Below are 22215 nucleotides of genomic sequence, written 5' to 3'. Positions count from 1 at the left end.
ACCCTAATTTTCCAAATTCACTAAAATTTGGATAAACTTAAAATTTCATGATTAAAATCCTTTCCTAAACATCCCCTAACAAATTTCTAAAGAAATTTTAAGTTTTGGAGAAATCCTAGAAACTTCTCCTAAAAAAAGTTTACAAAAATTTAAAAAATCTCTTAATTACAACATACCTTAACCTTTCTTTAGTCTCCTCTACACATTCCCTCAAAGAGAGCCGCTGGGAACCGCCACCTATGCCGCCCTAGCGAGCTTGCCCGTCGCCCTTATCGGCCTTCTTGAGTACAAACAAATGAAATAGGCGTGTGAATGAAAGGGACCGAACTGAATATATTCGGTCCCTTAAGGCTTTGGGAGGATTTTGGATGTATTTGATTCAAAGTTTGTGCACACCATCCTATAAGTCCCTTATATTGTTTCGATCGAAATTTAATATACTATTTCATAAAATTATTTTTGTCCAACTTTAAAAATTGGCTTAAATTTTATTACGGTGCATCAAAATACATGCAACGCTTACTATTGACGTTTTTCAAAGTTTACACTAGAGAATCACAGTTATATAAGAAAATAGCAGCTGGACTGCTGGAGAAGTTGAACATGTACATAAAATGATATGGAACAAATATATCCTCTCAAAATAAATAATCTCAAGAGAATTTAAATTCAAGATGAGACACTTCCATGCATTTAAAATTTCAAACATAATTCTCTCTCAAAATAAAACTTAAATGCTACAAAATTTTATTTTTAAATTAAACCTTAACAATCTTGATGAGAAGATAAAGCTTGATGGCTCTCTCATAGATGTGAACTTTGGTGAATTACCCATAAAATAATATTTGCATTGAATAAAAATACAGTTTTCTTTCCATTGTTCCATCTTCTTTATCAAAACTTCATTGTTTGTCTCCGAGATATACTCAACTCCATAAATGTCAAGGCTTGGTTTTTATTATTTCAAAATATGACAAAGATCTACTCCTTCCATTTCTCATCATAAAAAGTTTATGATGCTTTACTTTTTCTTATTTAAGCAAATAGATTAAAGGGTTATTTGGTTGGGAAGATTTTGGATGTATTCTCTAAATTTTTTGGCATTTAATTAGCTAAAACTAAATTCAAAATAAAATTATGAGGAATTTGAAATTCAAACCTTAATTCAATTTTGGTGCATTTACAAATTGCATAATTTCAAGCGATTTTCAAATACACTACATCACCTTCCCCACCCCTAACCGCTCACTACCTATTGTCTGCCATTGCTCAACCCCTACCACTAACCTCCTTATCACTGGCCACTGTCAGCACCACTACCCGCCACTTACCACGTACGACACCGCCATTGCCACCAACATTGATTTCATTTTGATTGTAAAAAAAAAAAGAAAAATATTAAAATCATGAATTTATTTTACAAGCAATCAAACATTGAAGGATATTTCAAATACCAAAATTTTATTTTATAGTTGTAATTTGAATGCTTTTGATTTTTAAATACTTACAACAAAATAGCTCCTAAATATTTTTCTTTTCCAGTATCATGAAAATAATACAAGTGCATAATAATCTAAACATTTCAAAGGACAAATCATACCCAAAAGGTTCAGCATTCTCAAAAATCAATAAGCAAAAATCCTATCAAAACGGGATATGGGTTAGCATACACAGCAAGATTCCTGGTTATAAGCTGAAAAACTAAAAATTGTTTCTTACTTTATTTTTGGCCAACATTAAATTTTGCAATGAAGAAGCCAATAGTATCCAAAGTTGCGGATGGATCAAATCTCTGAACTAGCTCTGCTTCACTCTGTGTAAGCCATGTCCTATAAGAACAAAACATAATTCAACAATGATGAAGGATAGTTAAATCTTTTAAAAAATTTAAATAGCCAATTGAAATAAAAATTACTCAAGATAGGAGTTGAAGGAAAAACAAATTAACATCACTAAGTTAAAGAACAAAACATAACAGCAATTTGCATTTCACTAAGGGCGTTGTTTAATTGCCTGAAAAATGAATGCAATGTAAAAATAATGTGGTGTAAAATGAATACTTTGGAGTTGTTTGAATGACTGTAAAAAGAAATGTATGACTTAATACTTTTTTTTGTTTGGTTTGAAGTAAAGTGAATGTAATGCAAAAGTATAAAAAAGTTATTCCTGGGGTATTTGGCATTGGCCAACATTGGAGGGCGTCGATGACGAAGGTGATGGGGGCGACCGGTAGTGGTAGCAACTAGAGGTTGACGGCGGTGGGTGGCGGTGGTGGTGGAGGACGGTTGTTGCAATCGATGCTGTGCTGGGGGCGGCGGGTGGGGTGGTGGTGGTCGGTTGACGGCCGATGGTGGGCAGTGGCGGCGGGTGGGTAGCGGTGGTGGTTGGCGTTCGACGGCCGATGTTGGGCAGTGGCGGGCGGTGGCCGATATCGGTGATGGTTGTCAGCGGTGGTCGGTAGTGGACAATCTTAGTAAATGACCCACAACATGCATTCCTGTAGAGTTTGAGTGATGCACTTTATCCATGTAAATTAATTTGATTAAGTGTGCAGTTATTTGGAAAAGTTATCATAACTTGTTTCAACTTTCTAAATTTGGAGAGACATCAAGAGTGATTCCAATCAATCTACTCGTCATGGGATTTGAAACATAAACATTAATGTTCATGAAAGACCTCACTACCTGCTCGTAAACTTTGTAAATGAATTGAAATAAATTCTTGAATATTTAGTGGATTTGGAGAAAAATCACAAATATTAAGCAATGCAAGCCTCCTACATCTTTCAGTTAATTTTTTTTATAACTTGTGATTTGTTAAGTGATGCATGCTATATAATGTGAAACATACACGTCATCACTCAAGTTGTGATCAAATGACAACGCCTAGCCTAAGGTTTGATCATAGGTGAAGGTTTTAATTTACTCAACAGGAACCTAAAGAACCTCTTGATGTTAATAATGATATTAATGAGTTGTTTGAAGTATTGTTAATGTCAAATACCTAACATGTTCTTTTCCATCAGATGTTTTGGTTTATTAAGATATGTATTCAACATTAATACTTATATTGAATGAAAGTAGATGTTATTTTGAAAAAGCACATATTAAGAGTAGGTATGTTTTGGTTGATCTCATGATGGCATAGTGTAATAAATATTTTAGGAAATATTATTATAAATAGAGGTAATATGTAAATTTTGCGGATGCAAATTTTATAAATGGAAGAGATTGTACAGACCCAAACTTTTTTTTATAAAATTAAGCAAATTTTGATTACAAAATTTTTGTAAGATGGGATGATGGTAAAATCCCAATTTCTTTTTTAAAGAAACCGCACTAGACAATTAAGTGAACCGACCATTACTTGGCTCTGCAATTAAATAGTGGTAGAGAGTGAGCAACAGAGAGAGAGAGAGAGAGAGAGAGGAGAAGGAAAGAGTGAACAAGAATAAATGAAGCAAGCAAGTGAAAGAGAACATGAAAGAAAAAGAGACATGAAAGAAAAAGAGAAAAAGAAAGGGAGAACGGAGGTGAGCGAAGACAAGCGGTTTGAGTGGGTGAGAGACAGGTTTTTTCTTGCATGAAGCTGAGCTCGAGAAAGGTGAGGGCTTTCTTTACCTAAAATTTGAATACAGGATTCAATGCATAAAGATGATTTATAAAGTGGAATAAAATTAAATATTAATTAAGCTAATTAATGAGATAAAATTACAATAAATGTCTTATATGTGTTTATGTGCGATGATATATGTCCAAATTATGAAGACAGAATAAAGATTAAAGTGAAAAACAAAATCTTTTGTAATTAAGTTAAGTGCTCATATTCTAATTTATGGTAATAATATTACTTCTTAAAAATCAAATGCATCAACTATTATCAATAGTAGTTCAATCAAATCTTACTGTAAATTCATTCATAATTTATCTTAACTACTGAATGTATTGGTCATGTTGAAATGAATGTTAGATTTTTTCAATATGTTTTAAGTTAATTATTTTATGCATAATTTATTATAAAATGAATTTTAATGGCATGAAAAATTTAAATAAAAAGAACTATATAGAAGAGCCTGTATGTGAATGCTGACTGATAAATTTTAGTTTTTTATGATACTAGCTTGGGATAAAATGATAAATTTTTAAAAATGAAAATGGAAATACCTTAAATGGTATAATATAGACAGTGCTCTCGTGATAGATGTATTATAAAAAAATAGACAACTATGATATGATATGATTATAAATAAATGAATTATACATTTTTACATTATCATCTTTGGATGAAATAAATCTCCAGAAGATTTATTTATTATGAAAAACATACATATTGATTTCTAAATTCCATTATGTTATTGCAATATAGAGATAATAAACATCTTCTGAGTTATGACAGCTCATCATTGTTGTAAAATGTAGACTAAATTGTATCAATTTTATAGCACAATTAAACATGAGGGACTATTTTGAATAAAGTTTGTTCAGTTGAGGGAACAAATTGGAGCAACATGAATAAATTGGCCACACATGAATGGTCTGAAGACTATTTTGAGATTTTTCTATTTTGAAAATGATAACATTCGTCTTTCTCTTCAGTGTTTAACCCTGTTTCAATTGTCTAGATTCAACACAAATGAATAGAGAACTAAGAAAATGATCAAATGAATATATAGTGAGGTCCTTGCTTTTAGGATAATCGTGACCTTGGCATCCCATTTCATATGAAGGCTCCTAAAATCTTGCTTACTTACTCCTGGTTGCAATATCTTTTTAGAGATTGAAAACCAATGGGGATCTCAGTGAACCCAATAAACATATCCGAGTGGAATCTTCAGTTTTCTGTGTAATATTTCATATTCATGAACAAATATGCTTATTTAGACAGCATGACTATCCTATATTTCCTTGCAGATTTTAAGCATTGATACCCTTAGCCAACCGTCCCACTTTGGTGCACAACAGCTAAATGTGAGAAACTTTGCATGTAATTGAGTGAGATCTTAGTAGAGGACAGTTCACTGAAGGGCTTATCAATTTAAACCACTTAGATAACTTTGGTCAAACGTTTGTATCACATTTTTTACCAAGCTTCACATTTATAATGTCAAGTGAGTGTAGAAGTGTTGGCATTTTGATCTTCTAGAAGTTAAATAAGATGTTGGTACATATTATGGATTGGGTGATGGATGATCCTTCCGTAGTGCTAGGCTTTTAAATGTATTATGTATGGATCTACTATTGAGAAGGTGAAGCCTCTATATAAAAGAGGCCAAGCTCTGATACTACCAGAATGCTATGACAATCAGGAGAGGGATGAATTGTTATTTTAATATTATTGACTAGCTTAAAAACTTTGCATGTGTGAAAATGTGAGCACCAAGGAATGAAATTTAAAACAAATAAATAATAAAAATGAATGTGAATGATAAGAGCGATAAGCAAATTGTAAAAATAAAAATAAGAGAATAATGCAAATTGATATATAATGGTTCAAGTGCAATCGGCCATGTCCACTTTCTAAGATCTCATGCTAGAGAAGAGAATTCCATGAATTCCCTCCTTTGCATGCTTGCATGTAGAGAAACGTCCCAGACCATCACAATCCTTTTCCACGGGTGGAGAAACCAAAATACTCCCCTTTAAAGATAGAAGCTACCATTCCAAGAACAAGCCACTAAGTCATGTTGAAATTATGTAATGAAACGGATAAGATCAAATCTCAAATATACAACAACACTCTTAAAATATTTACTAAGCAACTTCTATGACTTGAATTGAAAGTGGAAGAATGTTGTCTTGAGTATAAGAGAAATTGCAAGAAAAAGCATAGAATCATACGTTAAAATTCCCAAAACATTGAGGACTATAGGAGTTGTGGTAATAGAACAAGTGCCAAAATACCTCATACCTAGTACTTCAAATTTACAAAAACTCGAGCTAGTCATTTAACAGAAAATTGCATGCAAATTTTTGATTTACTTGGTGATCATATAAGCAAGGCGCCTAATATGGCTAAGTCAAATATTTTATGGCAATAAATTTTAGAGATCAATCTCAAAACAGGTAGCTGATCATTTGTATGATTGCATCATTCACAAGCTTTAAAATCTTGCGGTGAACAAAAGTTGATACGAATCTCCACTAATCTGTCCTGAACCTGTATCTCTAGCTCTATTGATCTTGAGTTCAACGTGTACTCAATGTATTCATTATTAACACAAATTAAGTTAAATTTGTTATCATAAAAAAATAAGAGAAGCTTTTAGGCTTAAGGGTTTTAACATTCCAAGCGCTTTTAGTATGCATTCCATCTGGCCAAAAGAGCAAACATGTTGAAACCCAAAAATCTATTTTGGAAAGTTAAATAAAATCTGAAATGTGTTTTCTAAATTTTCAAAACAGCTCAACGTGTTTTTAAAAACAAAAAACAAAACTTACCAGGCATGTTTATTATATTTTTAACCTGTTTCAAAAAAAAAAAACAAAAAGTAGAAGTAATACCAAACAGGCCACAAGCAATCGTAATTTTCAAGCAACCTTTCCCCTATATGTCCAGAAAGAGTCTACGTCTACAATGGATATTATAGTTCTTACAATCTAATGAAAAAAACATAATCATAAACATAAATATTGATAGCAGAATCTGGATAAGCTGAAGAGTGGGATCAAGCATAACATACTGCATATACACACACACACACACCTGGGCGCTTGTGCAATCTAATCCAAAAAGTATAAACATAAAATTGCAAGCACATGCGCCCCAGGAATCAAAATAAAAAATAAAAAACAAATAAATTAATAAATGGGTAAATAAATCAAGGAACTTACTCCGCATGTTTTCCACCGAAAAGTTCACACTTGCCTACAAGCCCCGGTCCGCCAACTTTTGGATTCTGAAACATTATACAAGATAAATTAAAGAGGAATTGATGCATTCATGATTTTTGTATTTTTGTTATCAAATATAGAACATTAGTTTTTCATTTAGTTTTATATTTTTTTAGCTATCCAATGATGAAAGGCATCCAATGATCATGGTAAGTTGTGCTTGGGCTTGGTGGACCTTGGTTTGCTAGCTTGTTTGGGTCCCTTGGGCTGCTGCTGATTCTCGGGTTGGGCTAATGGTTCTCGGTTTTGAGCTGGTGTTAATGTTGGGAGGTGGTGGTTGCAGTTTGGACGTTTGGACCTTCTTGCTGGGGTGGACCATCGGTTTGCTAGCCCTAAGCACATACTTTACTTTACCTATATTTCGATGCATGTGAGGAAACCGTTCTATCGGTTGTTCTGAGGATAGCGTTATTTTTTTTTTTAACCAGCAAGGCCCAAAAATAGCTAATTTCGAACAAAGAATATCGAATTTAACATTCAGTCATAAAACCAAGAAAATTGAGACTGATGTGATTCACTTAGCAAATAAAGATGATATCAACAGATTTTGAGATGTCAATTACACCTCTAGAGGGCTGACTTCTCAGCTAACGAAAAAACTGCTGGCAGTTTTAATGAAAATGATGTGAATAGAAATCATTAACAAATCATATGAGGGCCTGAGGCACTTAACTTCTCAACATTTTAATCACCTCAAGCACACCCAAGGCTAATAAAATGTTCGGATTAGATCCAATTTGACTCATTGATGCATAACGTTTAGGGTTTTGTATTAAGATGTATACACAAGTTTAAAATCTCAACCCACAGACTCCGTCAAAACTCGTTTCTTTAAATGAAATCAGAAAACATAAGAAAATCATTCTAAACAATGATTTAATGTCCAACCACTAGTTTTAGAGAGAATAGAATAATAACGAGAAAAAGTGACAAAAAAATAAGCCAGGCCACAATTAGTGTAATGAAATAAGTTCCCTCGGAAATTTATATCAGCCACTTCCACCAGACGAAAACAATCCACATCCAACAAGCACTCAAGCAGGAGGAAGAAATTTATATCAGACACCTATCTCTACAGATGTCGCTCGACTAAGTAAAGATGCACCCTCTTACTTCGTTATTTAAGAGAGCAAAAGAAAAAGATGGGATGGAACTTGGAAGGGAATCATGAGAATAAAAAGAAAAGGAGAGTTAGAGAGTAGAAGAAAGTGAAAGGAAGTGTGCGACAGAGAAAGCACATGTGAGCAACTAATCTGATGCAAGAGAGCACGTAAGCACAGGCGCAACTGAGGTAGAGTAGGTGTCGGGTGGTGCCGACCGAGATGGATGGAGAAATCAAAACTAACTATCATGGATGCATTGCATATGTAAGTAAGATGTCAAATTTCAATGCTATAGAGCCCCAGTTCTCCACACCTCTCATTTTTCTCCTTGGCTCGCAACCTCTACCTAATCTCTTCTCCCTCGTGCGACACCGCTGCAAGACCAGTACTCCCTACTTACTACAATAACCAAACCTACCTCCCATTCATATGACAACACCAAGACCCATACCCGCCGACTACTTCAAACCTTGAACTCTATTCTACATGCCTCAACAAACTATTCTTCCTTAACAACCTGCAATTCATCAAACTCTTATTCTCTACCTTCCCTGTTCGATACCTCTCTCTACTGGCAACTCATCCGCTCCTTTAATTGACCAGTATAACGGTTGTCATGATCCCTCCATATTTCCCCTATATATCGAGGTTGGGAAACCCACCTTCCTTCCCTTCACCTCGCATGAACCAATCCCCATGGTTTGGCCCGTCCCCCTCCTTTTGACGTTCACTCCCCTTGCCCAAAAGACCTCCCATAGTGGTTAGCCACCCCACCACCTTCACCATGAAACTCCCTTCCTGCTATCCCCCCATTCGATAACCCTATTTTGCCCCTTATCGGAGCCCTAAGAGGTGGCTTTTGACCCTCTCCTTCCTTGATGACCCATTCCCCTTGCCCAAAATGCCTCTCATAGTGGTCGGCCACCCTATCGCCTCCACCAAAAGATTTCTCTTTGTTGTCCCTTCATCCAAAAAACTTGATCCACCCCTTATCGGAGCCCAAGGAGGTGGCTCATGATGAAAGAAACTCCCCTCGTCACTCCTCTTATCCGATTTCCTTTCCCTTCGATTCGAACAAGGGAATCTCAACCAAATCTTGGTTAGGGTTAGCCATCGAAAACACTAGTGACGTTTTTGTTTGCATCTCCAAAAGCCTTCTTAACGTCTCCACCATTCTAAATCGGTTTTCCATACGGTTTTCCATATATGAAAATCTTTCTTTTATGGTAGAGAACTTCGCCACATCGGTTTTGAATTGCTCCATCTCGCCTTTCAGCGCCTCCATCTTCTTTGCTGCCATTAATTAGATCTAGGCTCCAATTGCAAAAACACCGAAGATATCTTATTTTTCCGCCCAAGAAAGCGCTCTGATACCAATTTGTTAGGAAACACTTGTAGTCTCAAGCAATTCATATCAATCTTTGAAAAACAAGGAGAATTCTCCACAAAAAATCCACACAAAACTAGGAAAACAGTAAATAATTTGTATTATTTGATGAAATGGAAATAGAAAATATCAAGAAACAATTGATCCTTTATTTGAAAGGATGATCTATCTCTCCCAAATCTCTAGACGCCGCTAGAGCCCAAAATCCTAAACCAAAGATATATCAAAATTCATCCCAAATTCACGATAAAAAACTAAACCCTAGGGTAAACAATTTATTTAAAGCATACAAAACATAACAAATCCCAAAACATCCCTTCCCTAATTCCCTCCCAAATCAGCCCCAAATCTGCCATCTTCAATTAGGAAACATCTACTAATTAATCTCCTCCAATTCAGCCCCCAAATCAGCCCTCTTCAATTAGTTAACATTTCTTAATTAATCTCCTACAAATCAGCCCCCAAATATGCTCTATTCAATTATGAAACATCTCCTAATTAATCTCCTCCAAATCAGCCCCCTTTCTTTATAAATTTTTCTCTCATATTTGAATTCAAATAGGAGTTCTTTTCTTAATTAATTCCCTCCTTAATTCCCCTCCCATCATAATAAATTATTGCTTTGTTGGGTCCTATAAGGGGGCATGAAATCTACCTGAATTTTGTTCCAGGTTTCGCCCCTCCATTGCTTGCTGGGCTGGCCTATCCAACCTCCCTTGGTCTGCAGCCGTAATAAATACCAAATTTGATAGGAAAGACTTGTAGATCTCAAGTATTTCCTATCAATCTTTGAAAAACGACGAGAATTCTACACAAAATCATGAAACAATAGATAATTTGTATTATTTGATGAAATGGAAGCATAAAATCATGGTTTAAAATTGCGCAATACGAGGCTCGCCGTTTAAAATTGCTCAATATGAGGCTCGCCTTGAGGCCCGTCTTGCGCAATTCCAGTAAAAAACGCCTCGATGCTTACGCCTCGAGCTTTTTTTATGAGGCTTGCGCCTCAACTTGGTTGAGGCTCGCCTCGCCTCACTGGCATGAGGCTTACGCCTCACGGGCATGAGGCTTACGCCTCATGCTATATATATTAAAACTTACATAAATCTTGAAGTAAATGCCCGACATTCGAATCTATAGAAGAGGAGGAAGGGGAGAGAGCAGTTCACCATAATGATGATTCAATGAAGAACCCCTTAGTGATGACAGTTCTGATGACTTATGAGTTTTTATGTGATATGTCATTGCTATTTATTTTTGAAATTTGGAATTAGATGTTAATGAAAAGAATACTGGGATTTGGGAAAGATAGAATTTTGAGTTGAACTATATTTCATGTTGTCTTATTATTGAGATATTTTGATTTCACTTCATATCTTATGCTTTTTTATGTTTTATATTATTCACTCATTAGTATATAAAAAATTTGATCATTTTATGTTTACGCAATTTTTTGATTTTGAGACTTACGCCTCAAAACGCCTTGAGGCTTACGCCTTGCCTCACGAATGAAAAACGCCTCAATACCCGAATACGCAATTTTAAACATTGCATAAAATACTAAGATACAATTGATCCTCTACTCGAGAGGAGGATCTTTGTAAAACCCGGAATTTGACGATCATAGGCGTCGCACGCATTTCGATACGTGACGACGAAACTTAAGTGAAAATGCAAGGTTAGCAAAATTTGACGGAAGTAATTTTATAAAATTCTATGTAAATTTCTGAACAATTTGATATATAGAACCTATAATTAATTTTGTGTATTTTGGGAATTATAAAATTTAGAAGTTTAAAAATACCCAAACTACCCCTAAGCAAATAAAATGCCTGAATTGTTTAAGGGTATAATGGTCTTTTGGCAATTCCCTTTCTCCCTAATATATCAACCGAACCCCCTCCCCTTCTCATTTCATTCGGCCAAACCGAAACCGAGTGGAAGAAGGGCGGACGGGTTGGCTTCGACGGGTGTGGCTTCGGCGAGGAATTTAGTGGAAATCGAAAAGGAAGATAAGGGGAATACAAAGGTATGTTTTGTTTGAATCGAATTCCTCTCAATATCAAGATTTTTGGAGTAGAAATTTTTAGGGTTTTACAAAAATTTCATTTTCTTTCAAAACTTCTTTACGAAATTTTTAAGGAAGGATCAGGGAAGTATTTTAACGATAGCAATGAAGTTTTATTGGAGAATTTTTTGAAATAAAAAATTAGGGCTTTTACCTAAAATTGAATTTCCTTAAAGCGCTTTTACAAAAGCGATTTCTAAGGGTCTTAGGAATGTTTTTAAAACAAAATTTTGTGTTTTTGTAAGAAATTTCATTTTTTATAATTTTCTAATTAATTAAATCCGAAAAAAATTAAGGTAATTATTAAAATAGGTTTAGAAGAATTTTTAGCATAATGATTTAAGTGAAATTTAAGATTTAGGGTTTCCTAAAATTTAGATTTATGATAGTTACGAAAATAAAATTTTAATTATATTAATTATTGAAAATTTCTGTGATTTATGCTTAGTTCAGTTGTAATTATCCTTAGATGTGGATTAAGGAGACGACACGTGGTTAAGTAACGTCGTGCAGCGTAGTGATTATTGTTCGATTTTTGCAAGGTAGGTGATTACATTTAAATTAAATTTATAAAATTTAATTAAGTATTACTGCACTTTCAAAAGTTACAAGTTAATGTTTATAATTTCTTTATTATTGTTTTAGCTTTTCATTTATTATTTATACATATAACATGTTATTTAGAACGTTAAAGCTAATTAAACAAATTTTAGGCATAAGAGATACAAAATTTTATTACCCAATAATCATTGAAAAATGTACGATGTAATAAATAATTTTTAGTCTCCTTTATGTATATAACTATTATAAAGTGCATGTGCATGATGATCTGGAAGTGCTAAATGGTAATGGGGTTTTACGGAGCCATATGGTAATAGGGTTCTACGGAGTCAAATGGTAATGAGATTCTTCAGAGCCAAATGGTAAAGGAATGGCGAATATGACTGTGTACCTGATCAGTACAAAACTGTGATACTTCCGGGACAGGTGCTTATTATATTATGATTAAGAAATTTATGCATTATTATGGAGGAATTTAAAGAAAAGGAAAGTTTTATGAAAAGAAAGAAAGAAGGATTAAAGGAAATATTTCAAAGTAAATGATTATGAAAATGTCTTATAACTCATGCCTATAAATGTTTATTATGATCTCTTATTAGTTCATTTTCATGCTTAATAACATGTTTAAAAAGAAAAGAAAAATATTTCATGAATTTAAGATAAATGTTTATCACCTGTATCACCTGCTGAGCGTTGGCTTATCCTATTTATTAGAAATATTTTTCAGGAGATAGAGTTAAGAAGTGATGGCTACGAGACAATTAACACTTACTGTCGTAGAGGATCTCAGGAAGAAAAGTTTTAGGTTTTCTATTTTGAGTTTGAGTTAGTGGATTGTATTTGAGGAGTCTGTTGGCGTTTATATGATGTTTATGTGTATATGGATTTTTAGTGGTTGTGATTTAAAAGAACTTTATTGGATAAACTTTCAGTTAATGGTTTTAGTGGCTCTTCCTCATTATATATTGATGATGTTTATGTTATGTTATAAATATATAAATGAAAATGTTATGATATATGTTATGGTGTTTTTCGTACGACTATCTGCTCCCACCCCGTTAATTCGGGCTAGCCGGATCGGGTTGTGACAATGTCTCCCAAATCTCTAGATGCCGCTAGAGCCCAAAGAAACTAAGAGATCTCAAATTTCAGCCACAAGATGTAATAACCCTAAGAAAACCAACTATTAAATGTATACAATTCGAAAGGAAATCTTTAAACAATCCCTATTCATTCAAATTTCCCTCCCAAATCCCTAAAATATCCTTCCAAAATAGTTCCCAAACCCTTGAGGCTTGTGTTCGGCGCGTACAAGAGGAGGACATTTCTGCCTCTGTTCGAGTAAGCAAGTCTCTTCGGACCGGCTGGATCGGTCCAATGGACCAGTCAAATAATACTCCATTCCCAAAGATCCACCTTGTCCGCAAGGTGGAAAGATGACACCCTCCTCCATTCCTTCTTTATCACAAATGATAAGAACATGAAGAGTTCGGTCCTTATACCTATGCCCCGACGTATTCCTCTTGTCACATCTAAAGCAGAGCCACTTCGCCCTTTTCACTTGTAATTCCGTTTCTGTGAGCTTCTTGAAGCTGTCCCTAGGTCTTACTCCTACAATCTTCTCCTTCAAAGTCTCCCGAAAAGTACTCGCTGTTGGCTCCTTAGATGCCAGAAAGGTGGTGGTCCTTCTGTTCGGACCTCCTGAGCTGCTGCCTCCCACCTCTCTCAAGGTGCCTCCGATCATCCACCAATTGATGTAGCTCCATAACCTCTCCTATGTCATGAGGCCTCATTACTCTAACCGCTGCCTGGATCTTTAGTGTCATTTCCTTCATAAAATTTCCCTCTAGCACTGTCTCAGGAATGCGGTTCAATCGGCTAGCAAGAAACTAAGAGATTTCAAATTTCCTATAACTATTGGTTTGACCTAACGACTCCACAAATTAAATGATTATAATGAGGTTCTATAAGCACTGGTTTGGCCAACAATTCCACAGAACCAATAGTTCAGCCCAACGACTCCACAAGGTAAATGATTACGAAGGCACTCCGATCCTACATGCTCTCTGATAGTTAATACCTTTGAGTAATGAATCATTAAGTAAACTTGATAGGGTATAAAACCATCTGTTAGTCAAGGTTAACTTGAATTTATCTCTTACACAAACACCCACAATAAGTTTATAAGATACTCTTGTATGAAACAACTCATGATAGCTGACAAGGATTCCATAGTCAGGTTAGCTCAACAACATCCTCTGAATAAGAATGCTAGGGACCATGTTGACCATATGTGATGAAACCACGGGATCTTGATTATGTTCATTATCATTCCCTCCACATCGACTTTTAAGTACAAGATAGTAAATTTTAAATCATAAACATCAATCTCAAAATACCAAAACTGTTGCTACTATATGCTACGTACTTAGTACCTAGCTAACAACTAGCCTTACTCGAAAGTGTTCTGATATCGAGAGGGGTAATTAATCATAAGGGCTTGCATTTATGGGAAACCAAAACTTAGATCTCAAAGTCCTCGCATATGATAATGAAATCTCTGGGTAGTGTCTTATTTCTTATCCCTAATCAATCTATCTTCCGAAAATTTCCCCCATAACTTAATCCATCAAACACTCCCCAAATATACACGGAGAAGTTGGTACACTAAAAAGATGAAGTTTTAGAGCCGGAAACAATACTAACTGGAGACGTAATATTCCCATGCACGTAAAGGAAAAGGATTACCTACCCTAAAGGATTAGATTTGGAAAATGTTATAAGATTATGTGCCTTTAATGGTATAATTTAGATGGTGACTCCTGTAATAGATGTATTATAACATAACATAAAACATTTAAGATGATAAAGTTTCTCTTTACTTACCATCCATGACAACATAATATATATTGATGTAAATATGAGCTTTTTGTATGGCAAAAAGATCACTTCTATGATTAGTTATTACTAAAATTAAATGCAATAGTTTGTACTTGTATTTGTGAACGTATGTAGTATGGAGAAATTTTTCTAATATATGAATTGTTTATAAAAAAAATTTTATGTGGTTAGACTCTTTTCAAATTGGAAGAATATACAATTCAAGTAACATAAGATTATTTAAAATTTCAATTCGACCATTTATTCCATCCTTAATATTCTAAGCTGTTGTGTTGGGTCATGGCAAGGCAAGGGGGATCTTTTGCATTCATGTTAACTACAATATCAATTTCATAATGGAAAAAAATAAAATAAAATAATCTATTGACTCTTTATGAAGGACCAAAATGATCTCAACTATATTAAATGATCATTTCGGTCCCTCAATGCTTTAAATAGGAATCAAAATAGTTCCATGGTGGAACTATTTTTATTCCTCTTTAAGGAGTTAAGTGACCAAAATAGTCTTTTAATATATGAGACTATTTTTGTTCATCTTTAAAGAGTTAAGTGATCAAAATGATCTTTTAACATAGTTGGGGATCATTTTGATCTTTCATAAAGAGCCGAGGGGTTAGTTTGATGCTTTTCTCATTTCATAATTTATTCTAACTGAATGTGATGTCAATGATGAACAAGGGATGCAGCATCACGTAAGACAAGTTTGAAGCATCTCAATGGCATAATAAGCCACTTAATGTCTCACGCTTTCACAAACAGGCTACGTCGAGTTGGGAAAAGCCAGGGATGCAGGTATCGTTTCTTGAACATGTGCGCTTGCTTGTAATTTCGTTTCGTGTTCTACCTATGTGTAAGAAGGCCTGGGGGATACATGGGCTTCGCAATCAGAAGGGAAGGCTGCAATATGAAAACCACAAGCAAGTGTTCTACAGGTGGATAAGGGGAATTAGTTTACAGGAGATTTTTATTTTTTCCTACAAGTGGTAGAGGCATTGAGATAAAGTTTAGATATTATTTTCATCAAATAAGCTCATTTTTAATCCAGTGTTCTCCAACCTGCCACTCAACCAATTAAAGAACAGAGGCTGTAAGGATAAAAGGGCTTAGATATGGAATAAAGAATGTAATGTCATCTCAGCAAAATAAGAACATGTTCATAATTATTTCGTTTAAAGACATTGGAGATGCTCAGAACTATTCACGTCTTGTGGCTTTAACATTTCGTTTTCTTGCTTGATTTTACTTTCAGGTTTAGAAAATTATACTAATAATATTTTTCATGTATGTATAAATTAATCTGCCTTTTAAAGTACCCTATTCCAGCTCACATGATCCAGAAATTTCTTTGAGAGCCCACAATTACCAAATTCAAAAGTTCAACCACACATTAATATCCTGTACAGATATACATTACAATTAAAGGCTATTCTTTGTGGTTTAGGGAATTGGCTCTTAATCAAATTCAGTTTCAAAAAAAAAAAAAAAAACATAGATACATTATAAATCTCATGCATTACCAAGTACAAAACTTCGGCCAAAAATTAATATCTTAAATCGCTAACAAACTAGAAATAAAGGACATTCCTTGCCGTTTTGAAATTAAAGCATATGAGAGAGCTTACCTGTGGTGCTAGGGAGAGAAACTTGTATGTATCTAAAGCATATCGAACTAATGCCTCATTCTCTCCCGGGTTTATTGTACAACTATGAGCATAAAATACGTTATATCAATAGGGGCTCAAATTAAGCCAACAACATAAAAAGTGTAATTAAAAAAAAAAAAAAAAACCAAAAAAGCGGATTAGAAACTGTATCTCTTTAGCCATTGTAAGAAATAAATACAAAATCGTCATATGACTGAACAAAAGAAGAGACCCGGAATCTTCCATGTTTTATCCATAATAAATTAGATTCCTTCAAATCCTAAAAAGCTAAACATGTAAGAAGAATAAAAATAACTAGAGTGGGAGTTCGCATATGATTAATCAGCTGCTATAGTAGTTTCTCCGTATATCCCTGATTATATATGGCATATCAGTGAGCAATATGTCTTGTCAATCAGTCATGTTCTCCTAGTTTGCATGGATGATGCTTTCACAAATTTAGGGATGAGAAAAAACTCTTAAAATTTTGAAAATTGATAAAAAAATTACTAGTTTCATCTATTTTTCAATGGAAATATTTGGTGGATGACAACTCTTATAAAGTGAAAAGTTAGAAAAATTGAAAAAAGTTTATGAAGATAAAAAGCTAAGGATCAGTAGAACAAGAACTGAATAATTGATATGCAACTTCAATGAATGTAAAATTAATAATCAATAAGCATTGCGGAAAAAATAATTGATATTTAAAAGTAAATTTTCTGAACTATGATTAAATCACTATTTTATATCAAAATGTTAAAAAATAAAAAAATTCACTAATAGTCATGTTTAATGTTGACCCATACACTAAGAAACACACGAAAAGAGACAAAATTGGCGACTCAAGCGACGATCAACGAGCATGGCACATCACTAAGTGGTCAAACAATCTCCAATCACTAAATGGACAATGCCGTTGCAATTGGAGCATCAAATTTACCTAAAAGGGAGCCCCTCAGTCAAATCGGGTAAAAATGCTCAAAATCAAAGACCGACACCCAAAAGTGATGCACGACATTATCCAAACGATGCTCGATCGCAAAACGGTGTTCGTTATTGTGTTCGAAACATCTTCATTGCCAAAAAACGATTGTAATTTTGCCCAATAAAAATTGTGCGAGAAAATTAGGGCGAATCCTAAGGAGATGATGCGCGCAAATCTAGACAAAAATTATGTCTTATTTTTCTTCATTTTTTGTCATAATAATAATAATAATAATAATAATAATAATAGTTCCGTTTACTGTGCTGCCCCGTGGGTTTCTGATGCAATCAAAAATTTGAGAGAGGGACCCAAATTTTTTATCACAAAAACAAGAACTCTTTCTAGGATGATAGAAAGACATAAAATACTTAAAAGAACACAAATACTATAAAACACAACTTTATATAATAAAATGAGACTTACAAACTTTTGACTCAAATGACACTTACAATTTGGACGCTTACAAACTTTGACACCAACAAAATGACACCCTAAACTTGCTTACTTTGAGAAGAGGTTTACAGGTGAGGTGGCACTTGCGGATAGAAGAAAGAGATTAGGAGACGAGACGAAGGTTGGAAAGAGCCCGCAGGATTTCCAAAACAAAAACCTCTCAGGTTTTCTCTCCAAAAATAACTCACATCATCTTTTTTCATCACATCTTATGCCAAAGCATTTCATACTTATAAGCAAAGAAGAAAGCCCAACAGCCAATGCACCCATAATTCCTCCAATAAACTTTAGGGATAGGAAAAGCCAAAAGAGACACTTCAATTCCAAAGCAGCAAATCCCATAGGTTTTCCAAAAGCCACTTAGGAAAACATCCCAGCAGGAATCATTGGTAACTCACGGCACCAAGCAGACAGGCTGAATTTTCAAAGCAGCACATTAACAGGAAAAAGCATTCCTTTTCAGAAATCAGCCCATTATTAAATCTGAAGAAAAAGCTATAGGAAACAATGATATCTCACGGCTCCATAAAGCAAGCAGCCCGTCCAAAGCAGCAAAGCATCGGGAAAATTTCATTCCTGTTGGAAATCAGCCCCATTTAAAATTAGCACAGGAAACAAAGGGCTAATTCATGGAACCAAAGAGCCCATGTAACGGTAAGCAAGCATCCCATCAAAGCTTTATATTCTCTGGAGCCAAAAGTTCATGGAAAAATGGCTCAGGCATGGAAATATCAACCGGCTGCATTAAAAACATTAACTTTCCAATAAATTCAAAACATAGAATTCAGCCCCCAATTAATACAAGCCACGGTTTTCCAAGAGACAAAAAAAGGGGAAGGGGAAGGGACAAGGAAAAAAGGGGGAAAGAGAAAAAAACATTCTAAGAAATAATGAGCTAATTTTTATTTCAATAAATGAACTAAAAATCAGCTCATAATGAGCTAATTTTTTTACTAGACATTAATGAGCTAGAAGAGTCAAAAATCAAATAATAGGATTTGAGTTGACCCCCCCCTTGCCTACATCAGTTTCCCCTCTGGCTGCTTGTCCCATGGCTTCTTTTCCCTATTTTTTATGTGGCTGTTTGGGTGCTGTTTTGTACTGACTTTTGGCCCTTCCATTTACCATAATTTAATGGGTTTAATTAGAGGTTATGGTGACTGTTTGGCTGCCCCTTTTTCTCCTATAAATATGAAGTGTTTTGTAATAGAAAAAAAGATGTTATGTGGAGATTTTTGGAGTAAAAAACCTGAGGGTTTTTCTTTCTTCTTGGAAAAGCTTGCAAGATTGTTCCTTTTCTCTTCCTCTTGGGAAAGCTTGTGAGCTTGTCCTCTCTTCGTCTCGGCTTCTAACCTCTTTCTTCTCTCCGCAAGTTCGACATCATCTGTACCTTTCTTCTCGATTAAGGAATGCAACTTTAGGAGCTTTTATTTAAAAGTTGTAAGCATCATTTTTATATTATAAAGTTATTTTAAGAGGAGTATATTGTATATGTTCTATATTCTAGGAAGTGTTTTCTTTTTGCTTGCAAAAATTAGGTTTTTCCTAATTTTTGCTTGCATCACAACCCCTTCCTTAGGTCCGACTTCTCGCGCCTCTTCCTGCTTACACTGAATGAAATAAGCAACCTGTAACGCAGTGCTACGACCTGCCTATAAACAATGCTAATAAATTTACGTTGAACGCAATACATCTACAAGTGATAGCTAGTGGCTTTTGAATGACCACTACTTGCTAGTAAGAGTTTAGTACTACACGATAGTTAGCCTGCAAGAAACAACAAGCGACCCACAGCGCAGTACTATGACCCATTTACACGCAACAGCTCGTGACTCCTAAATGCCTAATGCTGGAGCACAAACAATGTTAGCAAAATTTGCATTGTGCGACAACCTATTTGCATGAAGCAGCAAATGACCTGTAGTGCAACACTACAATTCAATTGCAAGCATAGCAGAGAAATTTTAGTAAAAACTATGGATCACTAATGGATGATTCATGATGCATCATACAACTCGCTTGCAGGATGAAGTCAACTCCCGTTGGCTGAATACTAAAAAATATGACAACACAGAAGATAAAATGAGCAAAACCATATTGCCGATGCGCTACAAATGAAATTCAACGCACAATGAATACACCACCAGATCTACAACACTCGTACAAACAGACAAAAGGCGTTTACAAGCTTCTAAATAGCATGGTTTAAAATTGCGCAATATGAGGCTCGCCTTTGCGCAATTCCAGAAAAAAACGCCTCGATGCTTACGCCTCGAGTTTTTTTTTATGAGGCTTGCGCCTCAACTTGGTTGAGGCCCGCCTCGCCTCACTGGCATGAGGCTTACGCCTCATGCTATATATATTAAAACTTACATAAATCTTGAAGTAAATGCCAGACATTGGACTCTATAGGAGAGGAGGAAGGGGAGAGAGCAGTTCATCATAATGATGATTCAAATGAAGAACCCCTTAGTGATGACAGTGCTGATGACTTATGAGTTCTTATGTGATATATCATTGCTATTTATTTTTGGAAATTTGAATTATATGTTAATGAAAAGAATACTGGGATTTGAAAAAGATAGAATTTTGAGTTGAACTATATTTCATGTTGTCTTATTATTGGGATATTTTGATTTAACTTCATATCTTATACTTTTTTATGTTTTATATTATTCACTCATTAGTATATAAAAAATTTATCATTTTCTGTTTACGTAATCTTTTGATTTTGAGGCTTACGCCTCAAAACGCCTTGAAGCTTACGCCTCGCCTCACGAATGAAAAACGCATCAATACCCGAATACGCAATTTTAAACATTGCTAAATAGAACACTGTGTACACTCAAATGACCATTATTAACACAACTAACTAGTATAAAACACTTTAAAATGTCCTCCCACATGTATTGCGACAAGTAGAATACATCATTAAAGCATGTCATTCAACATTGCAAGATGCATCATGCTATAGAGGTGCATCACAATATATGCAAATACATTGCACATACATACATTATATATTATACAAATGCATTAAGCGACCACAAAAAGGGGTTATGCAAATATGCAAAAAACACTTAAATGCACTCTATAAGTATATCATGCAAATGCATCATATCATTCATGCAAGTTCATTGTACTATCTAATGAATTTACTATGCGGCTATACAAATTCATAGCGTAATTGATGTAAGCATGAGCACCCTACAAAAACGGATATTATGCACACCATTTCAAATACACTAATCAATCTACAAATATGAATACCCGCATGGGCCCCGACGAGCATGACGTATGTACACACATGATGTCTAAAGATGTTCCGCGGGTCAAGAAATGAACTTAAATTCAGGCCTAATCCTTTATTGGAAAAAAGGCATTTGACATGGCTTGAATCATCAAACAAATACATGATCGTAGCGCCAATCGAAGAATTTGATTTTTTACGTTCATATTAAGCCTTCAAAGTATCTTACAAAGAAAATTCACAACAAATTTAATATCCCTGATTCCAATGTCCACACAACAATACCATTAGTTAAGAGCTCAACCTGATCCTATGTTTGCATGTAAACAGAGTCAACAATGTCCAATTAATGAAATGATCACATCCATTAATTCCCTGATGATGGCTATGATGACAGAAGATTCCAACCGAAGGGGACTCCAAACATTCAAAATACCTACAAATTCTCATAAAATACATGCAATTGACTTTAACGTATTCATGAATGACATTAATGTTTAAAATTAAAATAAAACGATAAAATACTTAAAGAAAAATACCGATCCATCCTCCATAACAGTTTGTTGATGTGGGCAAGTTTGAATAACATCTCAGCTCACAAAAAGTGAATGTCTAATCGACAATATCACTAAGATTAATTTTTAAATCATCTCTTGCTAGTAAGGATATGACACGTGTCCTTTAACTCGTGATCTCACCACCAAATGGCACCACAGGTAAACAGCTATAACCAGGAACCTCTGACCGGGTAGTTTTGACGCTAAATGACATCACTAAATTACGGTTATGGTCAGAGCCCGTATATTCCCCAACGGAGTTAAATCTTTGAGTAATGAATTAATAGGATATGATCGATAGGGTACAAAACCCTTTGTTAGCTAAGGTGGACTCTAATGTCCCCTTAGGCAAATATTCATCCCATATCTATAAGGTACTCTTGGACGAAGCAACTCATGACTGTCGATAAGGAT

At 34.8% G+C, this 22215-nt stretch overlaps 1 protein-coding gene across 1 annotated transcript in view; it reads right to left on the bottom strand.

The window, feature by feature from the left end:
• Positions 1–1501: 1501 nt before the first annotated feature.
• The window catches only part of LOC110115709 (putative methyltransferase NSUN6), a gene marked incomplete at its 5' end in the record, with an annotated part of 58695 nt that continues 37981 nt past the window's right edge, over positions 1502–22215 (bottom strand). Inside the window, 4 exon segments of the mRNA XM_020849024.2 lie at positions 1502–1641; positions 1720–1829; positions 6831–6895; positions 16536–16617. Of these exon segments, the coding sequence (XP_020704683.1) occupies positions 1721–1829; positions 6831–6895; positions 16536–16617 (256 nt within the window).

The sequence above is a fragment of the Dendrobium catenatum genome, unplaced genomic scaffold, assembly GCF_001605985.2.
Source record: "Dendrobium catenatum unplaced genomic scaffold, ASM160598v2 fragScaff_scaffold_1260, whole genome shotgun sequence".
NCBI lineage: Eukaryota > Viridiplantae > Streptophyta > Magnoliopsida > Asparagales > Orchidaceae > Dendrobium > Dendrobium catenatum.
The sequence above is the reverse complement of the archived record's forward strand: the minus strand, read 5'-3'. Positions and strand labels throughout refer to the sequence as shown.